This window comes from Protobothrops mucrosquamatus, unplaced genomic scaffold (assembly GCF_001527695.2).
Source record: "Protobothrops mucrosquamatus isolate PMUCROS unplaced genomic scaffold, P.Mucros_1.0 scaffold2584, whole genome shotgun sequence".
Taxonomy (NCBI): Eukaryota; Metazoa; Chordata; class Lepidosauria; order Squamata; family Viperidae; genus Protobothrops; species Protobothrops mucrosquamatus.
In genome coordinates, this window is record NW_015388640.1 from 308261 (window position 1) to 331039 (window position 22779).

Below are 22779 nucleotides of genomic sequence, written 5' to 3' on the forward strand. Positions count from 1 at the left end.
CTTAGGCATTAAAATAGCTGGTTGACTTTGGGCCAGTTACTCCCTCTCAGCCCTAGGAAGCAGACCATGACAAATCACTAACGAATTCTTGCCAAGAAAACTGCAGACTATCTCAGGTGATTGCCAGGAGTCAACACTGACTGCACAAACAAAGATGCTATGCCAAAGCGTAACTGTCAGGTCTCTGGCTCAATAATTGACATTTTATCCCTGAGTTGAGTGAACAGGAAAGCAGCCCCATCAGGCTTCTCCAACCCGGTGCCCTCCATACGAAGCTTCAATTCCTGTCATTTCTAGGCAATAGGTGGGGCGGTGAGATCTGAAGCCGACCTGGTTTAGAGGAGGGCAAAGCCAGCTCTGAAAAATGCGCGCTCGCTGAATACAGCTCGTTATTCTCAAGCATCCTGGCTTCCAACCGCTAGGGATCACCGGGACTACTAAGTCCCTCCTATGCGCTCTGGGCGTCCTTTTCTTCGTCCGGAGCCCCACACTTTGCCCGCTACGGGCTGCAGGCACTGGAGCAGCTTTCCCGGCATCCCTTGTGAAATGAAGGCCGGCGAGCAGGATCCTCATTGGAGGCGCCTGTCCGATGACGTCAGCGAAGCGCGGCGAGAGGCGAAGTTTAGTGCCAGCGGAAGGGGACTTGCGCGGGCGGTTCAGTCGCCGGCCAGTTCAGTCTTTTCCTCCTGCTTCCTGGTCCGCCTCGGATGGTAAGTAGAACCGAGCGCGGGCTTGGAGGACCGGCGACAGGAGAAACGGGGACGGAGCTTCGAGGCTTCCCCTGTTTCGCGGGCAGGGTTTAGGGCAGGGGTAGGCAACCTCGGCTCTTTTATGACTCGTGGACTTCAACTCCCAGAATTCCTGAGCCAGCTATGCTGGCTCAGGAATTCTGGGAGTTGAAGTCCACGAGTCATAAAAGAGCCGAGGTTGCCTACCCCTGGTTTAGGGCCGGCCTGCCTCGCTCGCTCCGAGGTTGTCACCTGAAGCGGTGCTTTCCCAGCAGTGCAAGATTTCTTGGAGGTGGCTTTCCTACCTGATGCTGCTCCTTAAAGGCAAACCCACCCAGGAAGACCTGACCTACGAGTAAAACTATTCAGTCTCGGGCTCTTACTTCCTACTAGCATGCCGACCCTATCGCTGCAGGAATTCAGTCTGGAACAATCGCGCCGCTCATAAACTGTAAAAAAAGAAAATGTCCATGACGTTCACATGTCACGTTTGGCCGTGATTTCTTTATGTAGGGTACTGAATAAACAAGCGATTGAGTCTGTATTAGTGTGCTAAAACAAGGCTTACAAGAACAGAGGTTGGGTCCATAAAACAGACTTAGCCAATCACATTAGGAGTTAGCATAATAGTTTACCGGTTCGGTTTTATTGCAAGGTGAATCCTGTTATATTCAAAGACTTTATCCATCTAAAACACATTGGATTCCATTATTAATGTAAGGCATCTTTCGCAAGACAATTGCAAACAGTTTATCTTGTTGCCTCTGCTTAAGACCATAATTTGCAAGATGCTTGTATCAAGCTGGGTATGAATGTATGTTTGTCTTGAGAAGTTTCTGTTATTCTAACAGAGACAACTATTATTTGACCATTCTATGAGTGGCTCCTTCTAAAAAAAAAATCCTACCACCTTTCTATTCCTTCAGTAGGAGACAGTTCTGCAATAAAAGGTGAGACCTTGTCTGTTTTCCGACACTGACTTCTTTTGTTCTACCTATTTTTTCGTAAACTCTGTCAAGAACTACTTTAATCTTTCCATTAGTTACAAACATGTTATTTCTATCTATCTTCCACTCTCGAAGTGACTTAAACCCTCTGTCCAACCTTAATAATATGACTATGAAAACCGGGTTAATAAATTCCTTAAATGTCCTAGTCCTCAACTTAGAACCAAAATTGAGCCCAAAATTTCTGTTGCAGAGCAAGACATTTGTTAAGTGAGTTTTGCCCCATTTTATGACCTTTTTTCCACACTTGTTACGTGAATCATTGCTGTTAAATTGTTAAGTTAGTAACATGGTTGTTAAGTGAATCTGGCTTCCCTTTGATTTTGTTTGTCAAAGGATCGCATGACCCCAGGACATTGTAACCATCATAAGTGGCTGAATTTTGATCACATGATGATGGGATACTGCAAGGGTCATAAGTGTGAAAAACAGTCACAAGTCACTTTTTTCAGTTCTGTTGTAACTTTGAAGCTCAGTAAATGAACTGTTGTAAGTTGAGGACTACCTATGTACCCTCCCTTTTTACCAAATAATTGTACTTGAGATAGCTAACACTGAAGAGAAAATAAATTACAAAACTTATAGAATCTTTATTTCTGATACATGTTCAGACCACCCAACAGACTTGTCAGAAACCTTCCATTTTAATTCCTGTAAGTTTGACAAATGCTATTTCTGTGTTTTAGGCTGTTTTGATGGAATACAAATTAAAAGCAATTGAATATGTACATGGATACTTTTCTAGTGAACAGGTAAGGGAGATGAACTATTTTATAAGCCTTTACAACTAAGGGAAGTTTACTGCAGCATGAAAAAGGCACTTAAAGGTATTTTGTTTTCCTTTCAGCATTTGACAGTGGATTGTGCAAAGATCTCATGAGAGTAACCTTGATTAATCCAGCATTGTAAGAAATATACTGTATGAAAGAACGATACAAGATGTTTATACTTTATATATTCTGATTTGTGCTGTGCTGAATGTGGGAACTGATACAGACTTAACACTGAATGCTCACCGTGCTCAAAATTACAGCTGTTTCAGTGCCCTTGCAGTTACTTGATCAAAATTCAAGGACTTGGCAACTAGTTTGCACTTAAGACCAGTTGCAGCATCCTGCACACTCATAATCTCCATTGCTGACCTTCTCTGCCAGCTTCCCACAAGCAAAGTCAATGGGGAAGCTAGCAGGGAACATCACAAGTTGCTTGAACAAGTTCCACCACCCCCCTCCCACCTTCAAGCACCTACAAGCACTATGTCCTCCTTCACTCATTTGCACCCACCAGCACTCTCCTTCCCCAGCCTCCCTACACTTGCACAAATGCATGCCCCAGTGCCCCCCTTCCATGGGTTTACCAGCATTCTTATGCACACACCCCATGCCTTCTGTCTCCAATGTCTATGATTACACACATACATGCACCCCAGGCCCTCTTTCCTCAGCCTCCCCTTGCACACACAAGCACACACAAGCACACCCTGCACTTCTCACACTGCAATACCACACTAATTTGCATGTGGCCTCCTCCCTTGAAACCCTGCACTTCTCATCTGGGATTCCCTCGGCAATCCCACTCCCAAGAGCAGTCAAAATTCAAGGATTACCTCTAATACCCACATTCAAATTTCAAGTTATAGAAATCAATTATTTACCTATCAATTAAACCTGAGTAAAATTATACATTCTAATTATTCCAAATGTTTATGTGACAAAGATACGATAGTAAATGCTCAGATCATAGTGAATTTGCTATTACCTATTAAAGATTCATTTAGAAGCCTCGAAGATGAGAGAAAATGCTTTTATTTCAAGAGAAGACAGTAGTTCTAAATAAATTGTCTTAGTGTACATGGTGTGTATGATAGAATGGCTCCTGTTGCAGATTGTTGAGCTGCTGAGGTGTTTCTCTTGGGCTGAACCACAATTGAAAGCGATGAAGGCATTACAGCATGTAAGTTTCTGAAGAATCAATCACTTCTATAATTAATGTAATAATTTTATCCAGCTGGAGATTTTTTTTAATTTGCCTCTTCTGCTTTCATTTAGTTTATAGCATAGTCTCTTTTCTGTAGGACAGCATGTTTTCATACTTAATGTATCATTAACACTTGTCTGAAATGGTATAGGGTTTCCTGCCTGAGCAGGGGGTTGGACTAGAAGACCTCCAAGGTCCCTTGAACTCTAGTAGTAGTAGTAGTAGTAGTAGTAGTAGTAGTAGTAGTAGTAGTAGTAGTAGTAGTAGTTCTCTGATCCAAATTTATATTAACAGAAGCTGAAATATTTTTATTTATTTATTAAACTTATTGATCCCCCATCTTACCACAAGGTAACTCTGAGCAGTTTATAATATTAAAATGTTTGTACTTTGAACCTAAGCAAGAATGTAATATAAACTAAGGCCACTTTTCTTTTGTTTCTAGAAAATGGTAGCTGTTTCTGCAGCAAAAGTGGTTAATATCCTCAACTGCTTCACTTTTAGTAAAGACAAGCTTATTGCACTAGAATTGTTGGCTTCGTAAGTATTCGCTGTTGATGATGTATACTCTTATTAATACTAGCTTAAGTCTTATTGATATTTAGTTGGATAAAAATATGATTGATTAAGGCACTTTTTCTAAAAGGCTGTAACTATTTTGCTCTGTACAACTGGTTTTTGTTAAATGAACAATAAATATTTAGATAAAAATACAGCACTTTGCTCCATATTCATATTAGTGTTTTGTTTATTATTTCCTTTTAGAAAAATATAGTGAAGCAATATTAAATTATAAGATTGATTGTGGCTGTAAAGATTATAAATAGCTTTTAAAACTTTTTTTTTTAGCAATATAATTGATGCTCAGAATTATCGTCTTATTGAAGACCTCTTCAGAGTTAATATGTCTGAGAAGAAGAGATGCAGAAGAATTCTTGAGCAGGTATTAAGGCAAGAAACATGTATGATTTAGAGTTTTTATAAAACTAGTCAAAGAACCATCAGCTCTTCTCAGGAGAAATATAGCAGATGTACGTGGGAAGAATGTTATTGGTGTAGAAATGTTCCAATTGTTTAGAAAAGAAAAATAATTTTCTGAGCTTTACAAAACTGTTCACTTAATTTTTAACAAATATAAATTAGTCATTATATCCACAATGGGACTGTGGAAAATGTTTGTAAACAGATCTTCCACACCCCTCTAGCCATGAGGAAATTTCAGCCTCCTTGATAATTACGAATACTGAGAATTGCACTCTTATAAGTGGGAGTCACCAAGAGTATATGGCCAGAAAAAAATTGGGAGATGCCTGCTAGAGATTAAAGTTAAGAAAAGGCATTTTGAAAGACTGCTGAAGGATACAATTGACTTAATTCTTAAGACACCAACATATGTGAGGCATTTTCGCTCAATAAATAGGAAGTATCCTATTTAAAGAGTCAAAAAAAAATCACTTGGGAGGTTCCATAATAGAACCTAATTTAAAAACTGGAGCTGTTCAAACTAAAGTTGACCGAGGAAGCTCAGAAGTATCTTACTGCTCACCCAGATAGTCCAGCTGAGCACACTCTCAGAGGCTGAAGCAATTGTTTCAATTTTTTTTGAGAATTCAGGCAGTGCTTGTAAGATGTGAATGTTATTTTTCACACAGTGAATGGAAAATAAATGCCAGCAAATCTGATTATGCAAAACAAAGGATAGATGAACCAGGCCATCACATTCAAATAAGGGGGCAAGGCAGCCTGTTTCATAAGTTGGAAAGAAAAGAGCACATTATTTTTTTTAAAAAAAATCAGTTTCTATACATAGGGTTTATATTATATAGCAATCACTGAAATACCTTCACTGTGGGTTTCCTTATTTTTCTTCAACAATGATTATTAGAAGATATTTTCTTGTGAACTTGCCTAATTGATACTGACATTGCCTTGCCCTGCCACAAATTCCAGAATTACTTTCAGGTAGGGCAAAAAAAGATGATACCAGTAGGTACTAAGATGCACCTAGGGAAATATCATTCCCAGATAGGGTTTTTATGCAAAATATTAACTTGCCTAGGATTCTAAAATGGTATTCCTAGTCTCTGGATAACAGAAAAGAAAAACCTTGCTGGCCTTTGCCCACCATTGCCACCTTTTCCTTGTACTGCTGCAGTGTAAGTTGAAGGCCTTTGAAAAAAGAAAGAGGAGCATGTAAAAACAAGATATGCCCAGCCCTGCAGTAGAGAGTTTGCTTGTCTTGATCTTGCGGCAGTAACCATAATTCATCTAGAGTCTGGAAATAGGGATATTACACTAGTATTCTCTTTCATGTGTTTTATAAAACATGCTGGGTTATCTCACAGTAGTGAAATGCCCATTCTTTTTGTGTGTGTGTGTGTGTGTGGTTTTGTTTTGTTTCTTTGTATTTTAGGCTTCCAAAGCAGGATGCAAAGCACCTCATGCTATGATATCTTCCTGTGGCATGATTCCTGGGAACCCTTACCCCAAAGGGAAGCCCAGCCGTATCAATGGGATTTTTCCTGTACGTATGGTCTTACTGAACTTTCAGTTGTTTGAATTTTCCATTGAATATATTTTAACATATCATTCATGTTTTGTGGAATATTTTATCCTCTGTGAAGTTTTATTCTGCTCAGGTTATCTCAAAGAAGTCATGTAACTTCTAGCTCAGGGGTCTTCAAACTTGGCCCTTTTATGACTTGTGGACTTCAACTCCCAGAATTCCTCAGTCAGCGTGCCTGGCTGAGGAATTCTGGGAGTTGAAGTCCACAAGTCATAAAAGGGCCAAGTTTGAATCTAGCTTATCTCATAGAACTGCATTCATGCTGATTAAATGTAGAGGAAGCTGTCTTGTCATGCTGTTTGTCATCATATATATTTTCCCTTGTCTGATAAATGGAAAATATATTACATTCAGGTTTCAGACTTTAGTATAGTCTAGTTTAGTTTAGTTAAATTTAGCTTAGTGTGTGGTGTGAACATAACCATGGTGGTTTGTAAAGCTATTTTATGATTTATCCATTAATCAGCTAATTTATTTCATAAGCCATGATTACGTAAATCATGACTTAACTGTACAGGTGGTCCTGTACATGATTGAGTCCAAAATTTCTGTTGCTAAGCGAGACATTGGTTAAGTGAATTTGGCCCCATTTTATGACCTTTCTTACCACAGTTGTTAAGTGAATCACTTCAGTTGTTAATATAATAACATGGTTAAGTGAATCTGGCTTTCCCATTGGCTTTGCTTGTCAGAAGCTGGCAAAAGATGATCACATGACCCTGGAAGACTGCAGTCATCATAAATATGAGTCAGTTGCCAAGCAACTGAATTTTGATCATGTGACCATGGGGATGCTGCAGTGCTTGTAAATATGAAAAACAGTCATAAGTCATTTTTTTCAGTGCTGTTGTAACTTCAAACGGTCACTAAATTAACTGCTGTACGTGGAGGACTACCTGTACTCCTTGAACCAGATCTATATTTTTGCTTCTAACATAGTGTTATATATTCACTAATGGAAAATCTTTATTTTATAGGGTTCCCCCATTAAGAAGGAAAATGAGGATTATATTAGTGAAGGCAAGGGAATAGCAGCTCGCATTCTTGGACCATCAAAACCAGTAAGTCACATTAATGCAGTGATCAAAAAGTAACATTGACTTTGCTGTTGAAAACCGGATAAATTTAGTAGGAAAAAGAATTAGCTGAGAGTGCAAATGTGACAAATACAACCCCTGTTTTATTACAGATAGCAGTTGATATATAAATCTAAGATTTTGTTCTTTAATAAACCCTGTTCAGATGTCTATAATATTAGCTATTAAGAAAGAATAACTTGCATAAAAGGAATGAAAAGAAAGTATTTCAAGTGTATTTTAAATGCAAGAAAGCAGAAGTTTGATCATTAAGAACAGACGTTCCCAACTTGGCATCTTCCAGTTACTAAGGATTATAATTTTTATAATTTGTGCCCAACATTGTGCATGCAGAATGTGGGAATTGCAGTCCAACACAACTGTAAGTTAGGGAAGTGCACTTAGGCAGACAGTGACTATTGTGAGGCTTTGTTTCAGCCTAATGAGTTGTAGGTTCATCGTATGATTACACGTCATAGTGCTGGGCACAAGGTGCAGCCCTAATTTCTCTCGCCATGCAGTTACTAAAGTTACTGAGGTAAAAAAAAAAAAAGGGCAGGAATGAAAAGAAAAAAAGAAGCCACAGTTTAGATTAGCTGACCACAGAGGCAGAATCTAGACAGAAAAGAAATCTATAGGAGGAGGATGAACCAAATAATGAACACATTTACCAACAAAAGAATACCAGTGAAAGGAGCACAGGAAAGAAGCATCTTTGCCAAAGCCAAATGTGCCCTGGTTGCACGCTGTCTTTCATGATAGCTTTGCATATAATCTCATTTCCTTTTGTTTAGGCTCCAACAACATACAATCCACACAAGCCTGTTCCTTACCCAATTCCTCCTTGCCGACCACATGCAACAATTGCACCAAGTAAGCTTTGGCCCTGTTATTTGACATTGGTTCTAATGTGACCTAATTGGTACATCTCATAGGTAGCCTCATAATCATTATTTATAAGTGAATACATTTGTTTTCTCTGAGGTTGCTTGCCTGATTTTTTTTTTCTTTGAGATTGCTTGCTTTCTCTACGGTTTCTTTTATATTTGTCTCTAATCTTTTCTGATGAGTTAATAGCCTGTAACAGGGGTCTTCAAACTTGGCCCTTTTATGACTTGTGGACTTCAACTCCCAGAATTCCTCAGCCAGCGTGCGTGCCTGTAATAATGAGTGGTGCTCAGAGCTGGAAACTCTTTTCGTCCCCAGAGAGTCTTATTGACATTAAGCAAAGTATCTGTTATTTGCTAGGAATTGATGCTACCACATTTTCTGTTCTTTCCATAAATAGCAATAAAAAGAATAAAAGGAAAGAGAGCCAACAATGTGATAATTATTGCCCGCAATCTTTTTCAATTTATTGAATATAGATGAACATTTCATTTTCCTTCCAGGCCAAATCAACAATAGTGTTTTATGTATTATACCACCCAGTATAATACAAGTTAAGCTATTTTTTTTTCCCAGACAGCATACAGGTAAGGTATAACAGTGTTGAATAGTTTACACAAGTAAATAATGTTAAAATATTTTTAAAGCCTTGTGGAGGAGCTATGATTTTCACATGTGCTACTTAGGGTGAGACAATGATCAGAGCAACCCAATAGGAATATGCACTAGTTTATTATTTCTCCATCTTTCTGTGCCTTCTGTTTCCTTACTAGGTGCTTACAACAATGCAGGTCTCGTTCCGCTGGCTAACGTTATAGCTCCTGGTTTGCCAACTCCACCATCGTATACTTCTAGTACTGTGGGAACAGGTAAAGCAGGTATCCTTGGAAAGCCCAGGGTGACTGGTTTATGTTTCAACCAAGCCAAGAAATGAGAAAGAACATGAGACAGAGCCAGTATGGTCAAGTAGTTAAGGCACCAGTCTAAAGCCAGTCATATTCTCTCAGCCCAACCCAACTCACCAGGTTGTTGTGGGGAAAACAGTAAGAGGAAAGTATATGCGACATGTTTGCCACCTTGAGTTATTTGTAAAAATAATAAGGGGGGGAGATAGATAGATAGATAGATAGATAGATAGATAGATAGATAGATAGATAGATAGATAGATAGATAGATAGATAGATAGATGGGTGGGTGGGTGGGTGGGTGGGTGGGTGGGTGGGTGGGTGGNCATGCATGCATGCATGCATGCATGCCAGGGGCCTTCAGCCCATCCCTGGCTGCTGTTCTGAAAGGGAAATGTCAGATGAGAGGCCTCTGTCAGTTGTTTTTTTTCCACCACTTCACCAGGAGATGCTTCTGCTTGGAAAAAATCACTAGGGGGAATTAGCACCTCAGAGCTTTAGTAAAGAGGAAACTTGAGCCAGGACAATGGACTTTTTTTAAAACTAGATAGAGCCTAGAAGTTATTTGAGCCAATTACTCAAATTATAGCAAAAGTAAATTGTTATTCTCCCTAACATTTTGAATCCAGATTTTACTGGCAAGATACTTTACAGGTAGTCCTCAACTTACAACCATTCATTTAGTTACTGTTCGACAACAGCACCAAAAAAGTGACTTATGACTGTTTTTCACATTTATGACCATTGCAACATCTCCAAAGACACATGATCAAAATTCAGCTGCTTGGCAACTGGCTGGTATTTATAACGGTTGCAGTGCCCCAGAGTCATGTGATCCTCTTTTGCAACCTTCCGATAAGCAATGTCAGCGGGGAAGCCAGATTCACTTAACAACCGTTTACTAACTTAACAACTGCAGTGATTCACTTAACAAGTGTGGTAAGAAAGGTCATAAAATGAGGCGGAATTCACTTAACAAACGTCTTGTTTAGCAACAGAAATTTCAGACTCAATTGTGGTTGTAAGTCGAGGACTACTTGTACTAGGCTTCAGCAGAAAGGTCTGGGGTTTTTTTTATAGATCAGTTGGTAATCAAACCAACGTAAAGAAAGCCCTAGATTTTTGTTTGCATTTGATAAGTAATCTGTTTAGTATTCACTTCTTCCTTAATTCATTATACTAAATAGAAAATGAAGAACTTTCCAATCAAGCGAAATCTTCCCAAAGTCAAGGTAAGCTATGCATTTAAAAAGACAAGCTACTGTAATTTAAAATACATAAATCTAAAATATATGTTTGCAGATTTTTTAAAAATAGCAATTTTAAGATAAAGTACAAATGTGCCAAATTTACTAACTGATTAGATGTGTTGTTTTTTTTTTGATAGTGGATCTCATATGTATATACATACTCAATCCTGGATATATATCATATTGAGAATTATTGTGAGAAAATCATTGTGTTTGTTCCTAGGTTTGATTAGATAATAAGATTTGGGTGGACTCCGAATCGAAGTACAGTTAGTGCTGAGTCTTTTTTTCTGCAGTGAGATGACTTGACTTTATTAATTGAAAGCTTTTGCTTAGCACAAGTGGGTAAAAACTGTATTTGCTCTCATTAATAGGTAGCTGAATTTCTACTTAAAACAAGAATAAGATGCAAGTTCTCTTTTAGATTCTTTAAAAAAATAGTTGTGCTTTGAAAGTAAACCCCAGTGAGCTTATATCTGGGTAAACATGCACAGAATTGTACTTTTTAAAAAATTCCTTTCTTTAACTATTTACAATACAATGAATATAGTATAAAAGTGAATACATGTAACCTTATTTTTTATTAAAGTATCCAAGACCAATTAAAGTATCAATTGAACAATCATTAAGCTTTTGTTTAATGATTAAGATTAAACTATTAAAATAAACTTGGGGTGAACCAGGAATAAATCAGGAGAATGAAAATNCTGGAACAGACAAAAGGCTGTGACTGAAGAAAACAAGATGGATAAAAAAGCATTTGAGACAGTTCTTGATGAAATTAGAAAGGTAATCAATGTTTGTACAATAAAGATAGATAGAAGGTGAGAGCTTCACTGAATTTGGGAGACAGGTTGGAATTATTATACTGATACTTTTGGCCCAATTATTTAAGGAATTTACAGGGAGTCCTCAACTTAGAACCAAAATTGAGCCCAAAATTTCTGTTGCAGAGCAAGACATTTGTTAAGTGAGTTTTGCCCCATTTTATCACCTTTCTTTCCACACTTGTTACGTGAATCATTGCTGTTAAATTGTTAAGTTAGTAACATGGTTGTTAAGTGAATCTGGCTTCCTGTTGATTTTGTTTGTCAAAGGATCGCATGATCCCAGGACATTGTAACCATCATAAGTGGCTGAATTTTGATCACATGATGATGGGATACTGCAAGGGTCATAAGTGTGAAAAACAGTCACAAGTCACTTTTTTCAGTTCTGTTGTAACTTTGAAGCTCAGTAAATGAACTGTTGTAAGTTGAGGACTACCTATGTACCTTCCCTTTTTACCAAATAATTGTACTTGAGATAGCTAACACTGAAGAGAAAATAAATTACAAAACTTATAGAATCTTCATTTCTGATACACGTTCAGACCACCCAACAGACTTGTCAGAAACCTTCCATTTTAATTCCTGTAAGTTTGACAAATGCTGTTTCTGTGTTTATAGGCTGTTTTGATGGAATACAAATTAAAAGCAATTGAATATGTACATGGATACTTTTCTAGTGAACAGGTAAGGGAGATGAACTATTTTATAAGCCATTACAACTAAGGGAAGTTTACTGGAGCATGAAAAAGGCACTTAAAGGTATTTTGTTTTCCTTTCAGCATTTGACAGTGGATTGTGCAAAGATCTCATGAGAGTAACCTTGATTAATCCAGCATTGTAAGAAATATACTGTATGAAAGAACAATACAAGATGTTTATACTTTATATATTCTGATTTGTGCTGTGCTGAATGTGGGAACTGATACAGACTTAACACTGAATGCTCATCGTGCTCAAAATTCCAGCTGTTTCAGTGCCCTTGCAGTTACTTGATCAAAATTCAAGGACTTGGCAACTAGTTTGCACTTAAGACCAGTTGCAGCATCCTGCACACTCATAATCTCCATTGCTGACCTTCTCTGCCAGCTTCCCACAAGCAAAGTCAATGGGGAAGCTAGCAGGGAACATCACAAGTTGCTTGAACAAGTTCCACCCCCCCCTCCCGCCTTCAAGCACTTACAAGCACTATGTCCTCCTTCCTCCTTCACTCATTTGCACCCACCAGCACTCTCCTTCCCCAACCTCCTACACTTGCACAAATGCATGCCCCAGTGCCCCCCTTCCATGGGTTTACCAGCATTCTTATGCACACGCCCCATGCCTTCTGTCTCCAATGTCTATGATTACACACATACATGCACCCCAGGCCCTCTTTCCTCAGCCTCCCCTTGCACACACAAGCACACACAAACACACCCTGCACTTCTCACACTGCAATACCACACTAATTTGCATGTAGCCTCCTCCCTTGAAACCCTGCACTTCTCACCTGGGAGTCCCTCGGCAATCCCACTCCCAAGTGCAGTCAAAATTCAAGGATTACCTCTAATACCCACATTCAAATTTCAAGTTATAGAAATCAATTATTTACTTATCAATTAAACCTGAGTAAAATTTTACATTCTAATTATTCCAAATGTTTATGTGACAAAGATACGATAGTAAATGCTCAGATCATAGTGAATTTGCTATTACCTATTAAAGATTCATTTAGAAGCCTCGAAGATGAGAGAAAATGCTTTTATTTCAAGAGAAGACAGTAGTTCTAAATAAATTGTCTTAGTGTACATGGTGTGTATGATAGAATGGCTCCTGTTGCAGATTGTTGAGCTGCTGAGGTGTTTCTCTTGGGCTGAACCACAATTGAAAGCGATGAAGGCATTACAGCATGTAAGTTTCTGAAGAATCAATCACTTCTATAATTAATGTAATAATTTTATCCAGCTGGAGATTTTTTTTATTTGCCTCTCCTGCTTTCATTTAGTTTATAGCATAGTCTCTTTTCTGAGGACAGCATGTTTTCATACTTAATGTATCATTAACACTTGTCTGAAATGGTATAGGGTTTCCTGCCTGAGCAGGGGGTTGGACTAGAAGACCTCCAAGGTCCCTTGAACTCTATTATTATTATTATTATTATTAGTAGTAGTAGTAGTAGTAGTAGTAGTAGTAGTTCTCTGATCCAAATTTATATTAACAGAAGCTGAAATATTTTTATTTATTTATTAAACTTATTGATCCCCCATCTTACCACAGAGTAACTCTGAGCAGTTTATAATATTAAAATGTTTGTACTTTGAACCTAAGCAAGAATGTAATATAAACTAAGGCCACTTTTCTTTTGTTTCTAGAAAATGGTAGCTGTTTCTGCAGCAAAAGTGGTTAATATCCTCAACTGCTTCACTTTTAGTAAAGACAAGCTTATTGCACTAGAATTGTTGGCTTCGTAAGTATTCCCTATTGATGATGTATACTCTTATTAATACTAGCTTAAGTCTGATTGATATTTAGTTGGATAAAAATCTGATTGATTAAGGCACTTTTTCTAAAAGGCTGTAACTATTTTGCTCTGTACAACTGGTTTTTGTTAAATGAACAATAAATATTTAGATAAAAATACAGCACTTCGCTCCATATTCATATTAGCGTTTTGTTTATCATTTCGTTTTAGAAAAATATAGTGAAGCAATATTAAATTATAAGATGGATTGTGGCTGTAAAGATTATAAATAGCTTTTAAAACTCTTTTTTTTAGCAATATAATTGATGCTCAGAATTATCGTCTTATTGAAGACCTCTTCAGAGTTAATATGTCTGAGAAGAAGAGATGCAGAAGAATTCTTGAGCAGGTATTAAGGCAAGAAACATGTATGATTTAGAGCAGGGGTAGTCAACCTTGGCTCTTTTATGACTCGTGGAATTCAACTCCCAGAATTCCTGAGCCAGCATGGCTGGCTCAGGAATTCTGGGAGTTGAAGTCCACGAGTCATAAAAGAGCCAAGGTTGACTACCCCTGATTTAGAGTTTTTATAAAACTAGTCAAAGAAAGAGATCCATCAGCTCTTCTCAGGAGAAATATAGCAGATGTACGTGGGAAGAATGTTAATGGTGTGGAAATGTTCCAATTGTTTAGAAAAGAAAAATAATTTTCTGAGCTTTACAAAACTGTTCACTTAATTTTTAACAAATATAAATTAGTCATTATATCCACAGTGGGACTGTGGAAAATGTTTGTAAACAGATCTTCCACACCCCTCTATCAATGAGGAAATTTCAGCCTCCTTGATAATTACGAATACTGAGAATTGCACTCTTATAAGTGGGAGTCACCAAGAGTATATGGGCAGAAAAAAATTGGGAGATGCCTGCTAGAGATTAAAGTTAAGAAAAGGCATTTTGAAAGATTGCTGAAGGATACAATTGACTTAATTCTTAAGACACCAACATATGTGAGGCATTTTCGCTCAATAAATAGGAAGTATCCTATTTAAAGAGTAAAAAAAAAATCACTTGGGAGGTTCCATAATAGAACCTAATTTAAAAACTGGATCTGTTCAAACTAAAGTTGACCGAGGGAACTCAGAAGTATCTTACTGCTCACCCAGATAGTCCAGCTGAGCACACCCTCAGAGGCTGAAGCAATTGTTTCAAATGTTTTGAGAGTTCAGGCAGTGCTTGTAAGATGTGAATGTTATTTTTCACACAGTGAATGGAAAATAAATGCCAGCAAATCTGATTATGCAAAACAAAGGATAGATGAAACAGGCCATCACACTCAAATAAGGGGGCAAGGCAGCCTGTTTCATAAGTTGGAAAGAAAAGAGCACATTATTTTTTTTAAAAAAAAAATCAGTTTCTATACATAGGGTTTATATTATATAGCAATCACTGAAATACCTTCACTGTGGTTTCCTTATTTTTCTTCAACAATGATTATTAGAAGATCTTTTCTTGTGAACTTGCCTAATTGATACTGACATTGCCTTGCCCTGCCACAAATTCCAGAACTACTTTCAGGTAGGGCAAAAAAAGATGATACCAGTAGGTACTAAGATGCACCTAGGGCAGGGGCAGGCAACCTCGGCTCATGGACTATGCTGACTCAGGAATTCTGGGAGTTGAAGTCCATGAGTCATAAAAGAGCCAAGGTTGCCTACCCCTGACCTAGGGAATATCATTCCCAGATCGGGTTTGATCTTGCGGCAGTAACCATAGTTCATCTAGATCAGTGTTTCTCAACCTTGACAATTTTAAGGCATGTGGACCTCAACTCCCAGAATTCCACAGCCAGCATTGCTGGCTGTGGAATTCTGGGAGTTGAGGTCCACATGCCTTAAAATTGTCAAGGTTGAGAAACACTGATCTAGAGTCTGGAAATAGGGATATTACACTAATATTCTCTTTCATGTGTTTTATAGAACATGCTGGGTTATCTCACAGTAGTGAAATGCCCATTCTTTGTGTGTGTGTGTGGTTTTATTTTGTTTCTTTATATTTTAGGCTTCCAAAGCAGGATGCAAAGCACCTCATGCTATGATATCTTCTTGTGGCATGATTCCTGGGAACCCTTACCCCAAAGGGAAGCCCAGCCGTATCAATGGGATTTTTCCTGTACGTATGGTCTTACTGAACTTTCAGTTGGTTTGAATTTTCCATTGAATGTCTTTTAACATATTACTCATGTTTTGTGGAATATTTTATCCTCTGTGAAGTTTTATTCTGCTCAGGTTATCTCAAAGAAGTCATGTTATTTAACTTCTAGCTCAGGGGTCTTCAAACTTGGCCCTTTTATGACTTATGGACTTCAACAGGCAGGCTGGCTGAGGAATTCTGGGAGTTGAAGTCCACAAGTCACAAAAGGGCCAAGTTTGAATCTAGCTTATCTCATAGAGCTGAATTCATGCTGATTAAATGTAGAGGAAGCTGTCTTGTCATGCTGTTTGTCATCATATATATTTTCCCTTGTCTGATAAATGGAAAATATATTACATTCAGGTTTCAGACTTTATATATATATATATACTGATATTAATAATTTCCATGGATACTTCTGTACGTACTGTGGTTGTGTTCATATATTTTACCAAGCCTTTAGTCTAGTCTAGTCTAGTCAGGTTTAGTATAGTCTAGTCTAGTTTAGTTAAATTTAGCTTAGTGTGTGGTGTGAACATAACCATGGTGGTTTGTAAAGCTATTTTATGATTTATCCATTAATCAGCTAATTTATTTCATAAGACATGATTACGTAAATCATGACTTAACTGTAGAGGTGGTCCTGTACATGATTGAATCCAAAATTTCTGTTGCGAGACATTGGTTAAGTGAATTTGGCCCCATTTTATGACCTTTCTTACCACAGTTGTTAAGTGAATCGCTTCAGTTGTTAATATAATAACATGGTTAAGTGAATCTGGCTTTCCCATTGGCTTTGCTTGTCAGAAGCTGGCAAAAGGTGATCACATGACCCTGGAAGACTGCAGTCATCATAAATATGAGTCAGTTGCCAAGCAACTGAATTTTGATCATGTGACCATGGGGATGCTGCAGTGCTTGTAAATATGAAAAACAGTCATAAGTCATTTTTTTCAGTGCTGTTGTAACTTCAAACGGTCACTAAATGAACTGCTATACGTGGAGGACTACCTGTACTCCTTGAACCAGATCTATATTTTTGCTTCTAACATAGTGTTATATATTCACTAATGGAAAATCTTTATTTTATAGGGTTCCCCTATTAAGAAGGAAAATGAGGATTATATTAGTGAAGGCAAAGGAATAGCAGCTCGCATTCTTGGACCATCAAAACCAGTAAGTCACATTAATGCAGTAATCAAAAAGTACCATTGACTTTGCTGTTGAAAACCGGATAAATTTAGTAGGGAAAAGAATTAGCTGAGAGTGCACATGTGACAAATACAGCCCCTATTTTATTACAGATAGCAGTTGATATGTAAATCTAAGATTTTGTTCCTTAATAAACCCTGTTCAGATGTCTATAATATTAGCTATTAAGAAAGAATAACTTGCATAAAAGGAATGAAAAGAAAGTATTTCAAGTGTATTTTAAATGCAAGAAAGCAGAAGTTTGATCATTAAGAACAGACGTTCCTAACTTGGCATCTTCCAGTTACTAAGGATTATAATTTTTATAATTTGTGCCCAACGTTGTACATGCAGAATGTGGGAATTGCAGTCCAACACAACTGTAAGTTAGGGAAGTGCACTTAGGCAGACAGTGACTATTGTGAGGCTTTGTTTCAGCCTAATGACGTGTAGGTTCATCGTATAATTACACGTCATGGTGCTGGGCACGAGGTGCAGCCCTAATTTCTCTCGCCATGCAGTTACTAAAGTTACTGAGGTCCAAAGAAAGGGGCAGGAATGAAAAGAACAAAAGAAGCCACAGTTTAGATTAGCTGACCACAGAGGCAGAATCTAGACAGAAAAGAAATCTATAGGAGGAGGATGAACCAAATAATGAACAGCTTTACCAACAAAAAAATACCAGTGAAAGGAGCACAGGAAAAAAGCATCTTTGCCAAAGCCAAATGTGCCCTGGTTGCACGCTGTCTTTCATGATAGCTTTGCATATAATCTCGTTTCCTTTTGTTTAGGCTCCAACAACATACAATCCACACAAGCCTGTTCCTTACCCAATTCCTCCTTGCCGACCACATGCAACAATTGCACCAAGTAAGCTTTGGCCCTGTTATTTGACATTGGTTCTAATGTGACCTAATTGGTACATCTCATAGGTAGCCTCATAATCATTATTTATAAATGAATACATTTGTTTTCTCTGAGGTTGCTTGCCTGAATTTTTTTTTCTTTGAGATTGCTTGCTTTCTCTACCGTTTCTTTTACCGTATTTATCGGCGTATAACACGCACAGGCGTATAACACGCACCTTCATTTTAAGAGGGAAATTTCAGGAAAAAAAATTAAATTTCAAATAAAGAACTTTGAAGCAAAATAAGGGTAGCTCAGAACTTTTTTTATTAATATTATTACCACTTATAAGGTAAATAATGTAAAAGGACAGTAAAAGCAACTGTTTTAACAAAGAAACTTGGATATTCTGTTTTTACAAAAGTTTACTCAGAAATCGCTACTATCTGGGAAACCCACCCGTTTTCCCCTTTCCCTGTGTGAGCGTGTGTGGATTTTCCCCCCCCCCCTTTTTTTCTGCCCGCCTCTCTCGCCCGCCCGCCCGGTTCTTTTCCCCAGTTCTTTGTGGACTTACAATATCCGAGCACCGTTTAAAGAGACGCCGAAGGAAGACGGTGCCCAACTGCGCGCCTTTCCCCCTTGGCGGGGTGGTCTTTTGCAAAGTCTTTTGCTCGGATATTGTAAGTCCACAGCAGCGCAGGCGGCGGCAGCAGCGGCGGCGTCTCCCGCTCCGAATCCCAGGCTGGAGTCAAGCCCTTTTCAAAAGCGCCGGCTCGGGAGCGAAAGCAAAAGGGGAGGGGGAGTGGGGCTTCATTCACACGCGGATCCCCTATGCTCGTATTTATTTACCGTATTATGACCCGGCTGGCGGCGGCAGCAGCAGAAACAGCAGCCTCCTTCCTCGGTTAGCTCCGATTCCCTCCCCCCGTGTCACCTCTGAGCTGCAGGACTCCGCCGCTTGCTTTATAAATCCTTGGCTGCTGCTCCATCTTTTCTTTTCCCACCAACCGCCCCCCCCTCCCTCGACCCCTCCCGCTTTGCAGAAACGCCTGGATAGTGAGAAGCTGGAACCGGGCGGGCAGAAAAAAAAGGGGAAATCCACACACGCTCGCGCAGGGAAAGGGGAAAACGGGTGGGCCGGCCGGCTCCCCTCTCCTCTTTGTGTGTGTTTGTCTCTCTCTCTCTCAATTCTCCCCCACCCCAAAAGCGGGGAGGGGGCGACCTTGCAAAAGGGAGAGGGCTTCTCCCGGTTGCGGGGAAGGCTGGAGGTGCGCCTTTCTCGGCCAGCCCGGGTAAATTCGGCCGTATTCTTCAATACGGGCCAGCCCCAGCAGTTCCGGCTGGTTGCCGGCAGTTGGCTGTTCCTCCCTGGCCGCCTCGGCCCCCCCGGTTTGTCGGTGAGCGCCCAGCAGAGTGCAGCATCGCCAGGCCTCCCCCCTTCACGCGAGGCGTCTGGCGTTCCCCCTCGTACTTGGCTGCGGCGGCCCGGGGTATTCCGTCCCGGCCTCAACACGCAGCGCTGCAGGGAACGGAAGGGGGGAGGGCCGTACCTGGAGCATCACATGAAGAATTGGCTGAAGAATACGGCCGAATTTACCCGGGCAGGCGCAGGGAAAGGGGGAAACGGGTGGGCCGGCCGGCTCCCCTCTCCTCTGTGTGTGTGTGTGTGTGTGTGTGTCTCTCTCTCTCTCTCTCTCAATTCTCCCCCACCCCAAAAGCAGGGAGGGGGCGACCTTGCAAAAGGGAGGGGGCTTCTCCCCGTTGCGGGGAAGGCTTGAGGTGCACCTTTCTCAGCCAGCCCGGGTAAATTCGGCCGTATTCTTCAGCCAATTCTTCATGTGATGCTCCAGGTACGGCCCTCCCCCTTCCGTTCCCTACGGCACTGCGTGTTGAGGCCGGGACGGAATACCCCGGGCCGCCGCAGCCAAGCGCGAGGGGGAACGCCAGACGCCTCACGCGAAGGGGAGAGGCCTGGCAACGCTGCGCTCTGCTGGGCGCTCACCGACAAACCGGGGGGAGCCGAGGCGGCCAGGGAGGAACAGCCAACTGCCGGCAACCAGCCGGAACTGCTGGGGCCGGCCCGTATTGAAGAATACGGCCGAATTTACCCGGGCTGGCCGTATATCGGCGTATAACATTATATCGGCGTATAACACGCACACATCATTTGCCCCCTATTTTCAGGGGGGAAAAGTGCGTGTTATACGCCGATAAATACGGTATATTTGCCTCTAATCTTTTCTGATGAGTTAATAGCCTGTAACAGGGGTCTTCAAACTTGGCCCTTTTATGACTTGTGGACTTCAACTCCCAGAATTCCTCAGCCAGCGTGTGTGCCTGTAATAATGAGTGGTGCTCAGAGCTGAAAACTCTTTTCGCCCCCAGAGAGTCTTATTGACATTAAGCAAAGTATCTGTTATTTGCTAGGAATTGATGCTACCACATTTTCTGTTCCTTCCATAAATAGCAATAAAAAGAATAAAAGGAAAGAGAGCCAACAATGTGATAATTCCTGCCCGCCATCTTTTTCAATTTATTGAATATAGATGAACATTTCATTTTTCTTCCAGGCCAAATCAACAATAGTGTTTTATGTATTATACCACCCAGTATAATACAAGTTAAGCTATTTTTAATTTTTTTTCCCCAGACAGCATACAGGTAAGGTATAACAGTGTTGAATAGTTTTACACAAGTAAATAATGTTAAAATATTTTTAAAGCCTTGTGGAGGAGCTATGATTTTCACGTGTGCTACTTAGGGTGAGACAATGATCAGAGCAACCCAATAGGAATATGCACTAGTGTATTATTTCTCCATCTTTCTGTGCCTTCTGTTTCCTTACCAGGTGCTTACAACAATGCAGGCCTCGTTCCGCTGGCTAACGTTATAGCTCCTGGTTTGCCAACTCCACCATCGTATACTTCTAGTACTGTGGGAACAGGTAAAGCAGGTATCCTTGGAAAGCCCAGGGTGACTGGTTTATGTTTCAACCAAGCCAAGAAATGTGAAAGAACATGAGATAGAACCAGTATGGTCGAGTGGTTAAGGCACCAGTCTAAAGCCAGTCATATTCTCTCAGCCCAACCCAACTTACCAGGTTGTTGTGGGGAAAACAGTAAGAGGAAAGTATATGGGACATGTTCGCCACCTTGAGTTATTTGTAAAAATAATAAGGGGGGGAGATAGATAGATAGATAGATAGATAGATAGATAGATAGATAGATAGATAGATAGATAGATAGATGGGTGGGTGGGTGGGTGGGTGGGTGGGTNATGCCAGGGGCCTTCAGCCCATCCCTGGCTGCTGTTCTGAAAGGGAAATGTCAGATGAGAGGCCTCTGTCAGTTGTTTTTTTTCCACCACTTCACCAGGAGATGCTTCTGCTTGGAAAAAATCACTAGGGGGAATTAGCACCTCAGAGCTTTAGTAAAGAGGAAACTTGAGCCAGGACAATGGACTTTTTTTTTTAACTAGATAGAGCCTAGAAGTTATTTGAGCCAATTACTCAAATTATAGCAAAAGTAAATTGTTATTCTCCCTAACATTTTGAATCCAGATTTTACTGGCAAGATACTTTACAGGTAGTCCTCAACTTACAACCATTCATTTAGTTACTGTTCGACAACAGCACCGAAAAAAGTGACTTATGACTGTTTTTCACATTTATGACCATTGCAACATCTCCACAGACACATGATCAAAATTCAGCTGCTTGGCAACTGGCTGGTATTTATAACGGTTGCAGTGCCCCAGAGTCATGTGATCCTCTTTTGCAACCTTCCGATAAGCAATGTCAGCGGGGAAGCCAGATTCACTTAACAACCGTTTACTAACTTAACAACTGCAGTGATTCACTTAACAAGTGTGGTAAGAAAGGTCATAAAATGAGGTGGAATTCACTTAACAAACGTCTTGCTTAGCAACAGAAATTTCAGGCTCAATTGTGGTTGTAAGTTGAGGACTACTTGTACTAGGCTTCAGCAGAAAGGTCTGGGTTTTTTTTTTCAGATCAGTTGGTAATCAAACCAATGTAAAGAAAGCCCTAGATTTTTGTTTGCATTTGATAAGTAATCTGTTTAGTATTCACTTCTTCCTTAATTCATTATACTCAATAGAAAATGAAGAACTTTCCAATCAAGCAAAATCTTCCCAAAGTCAAGGTAAGCTATGCATTTACAAAGACAAGCTACTATAATTTAAAATACATAACTCTAAAAATATGTTTGCAGATTTTTTAAAAATAGCAATTTTAAGATAAGGTACAAATGTGCCAAATTTATTAACTGATTAGAGGGTTTTTTTTCTGATAGTGGATCTCATATGTATATACATACTCAGTCCTGGATATATATCATATTGAGAATTATTGTGAGAAAATCATTGTGTTTGTTCCTAGGTTTGATTAGATAATAAGATTTGGGTGGACTCCGAATCTAAGTACAGTTAGTGCTGAGTCTTTTTTTCTGCAGTGAAATGACTTGACTTTATTAATTGAAAGCTTTTGCTTAGCACAAATGGGTAAAAACTGTATTTGCTCTCATTAATAGGTAGCTGAATTTCTACTTAAAACAAGAATAAGATGCAAGTTCTCTTTTAGATTCTTTAAAAAAATAGTTGTGCTTTGAAAGTAAACCCCAGTGAGCTTATATCTGGGTAAACATGCACAGAATTGTACTTTTAAAAAAAATTCCTTTCTTTAACTATTTACAATACAATGAATATAGTATAAAAGTGAATACATGTAACCTTATTTTTTATTAAAGTATCCAAGACCAATTAAAGTATCAATTGAACAATCATTAAGCTTTTGTTTAATGATTAAGATTAAACTATTAAAATAAACTTGGGGTGAACCAGGAATAAATCAGGAGAATGAAAAT

General features: G+C 39.4%; 1 protein-coding gene across 2 annotated transcripts in view; it reads left to right on the forward strand.

Annotated features, from left to right (window-relative positions):
* Window positions 1-11141: 11141 nt before the first annotated feature.
* PROSER1 (proline and serine rich 1) overlaps window positions 11142-22779 on the forward strand; it is a 17906-nt gene continuing 6268 nt past the window's right edge. The window contains exons 1-10 of one of the 2 annotated variants that reach the window (XM_015825290.1): window positions 11142-11186; window positions 11846-11911; window positions 13049-13117; window positions 13579-13673; window positions 13983-14076; window positions 15728-15838; window positions 16952-17035; window positions 17842-17920; window positions 20745-20840; window positions 22015-22059. In XM_015825290.1, the coding sequence (XP_015680776.1) occupies window positions 11142-11186; window positions 11846-11911; window positions 13049-13117; window positions 13579-13673; window positions 13983-14076; window positions 15728-15838; window positions 16952-17035; window positions 17842-17920; window positions 20745-20840; window positions 22015-22059 (784 nt within the window). The remainder of the gene's footprint in view (window positions 11187-11845; window positions 11912-13048; window positions 13118-13578; window positions 13674-13982; window positions 14077-15727; window positions 15839-16951; window positions 17036-17841; window positions 17921-20744; window positions 20841-22014; window positions 22060-22779) is intronic. The other variant, XM_029285947.1, reaches the window with a different exon arrangement.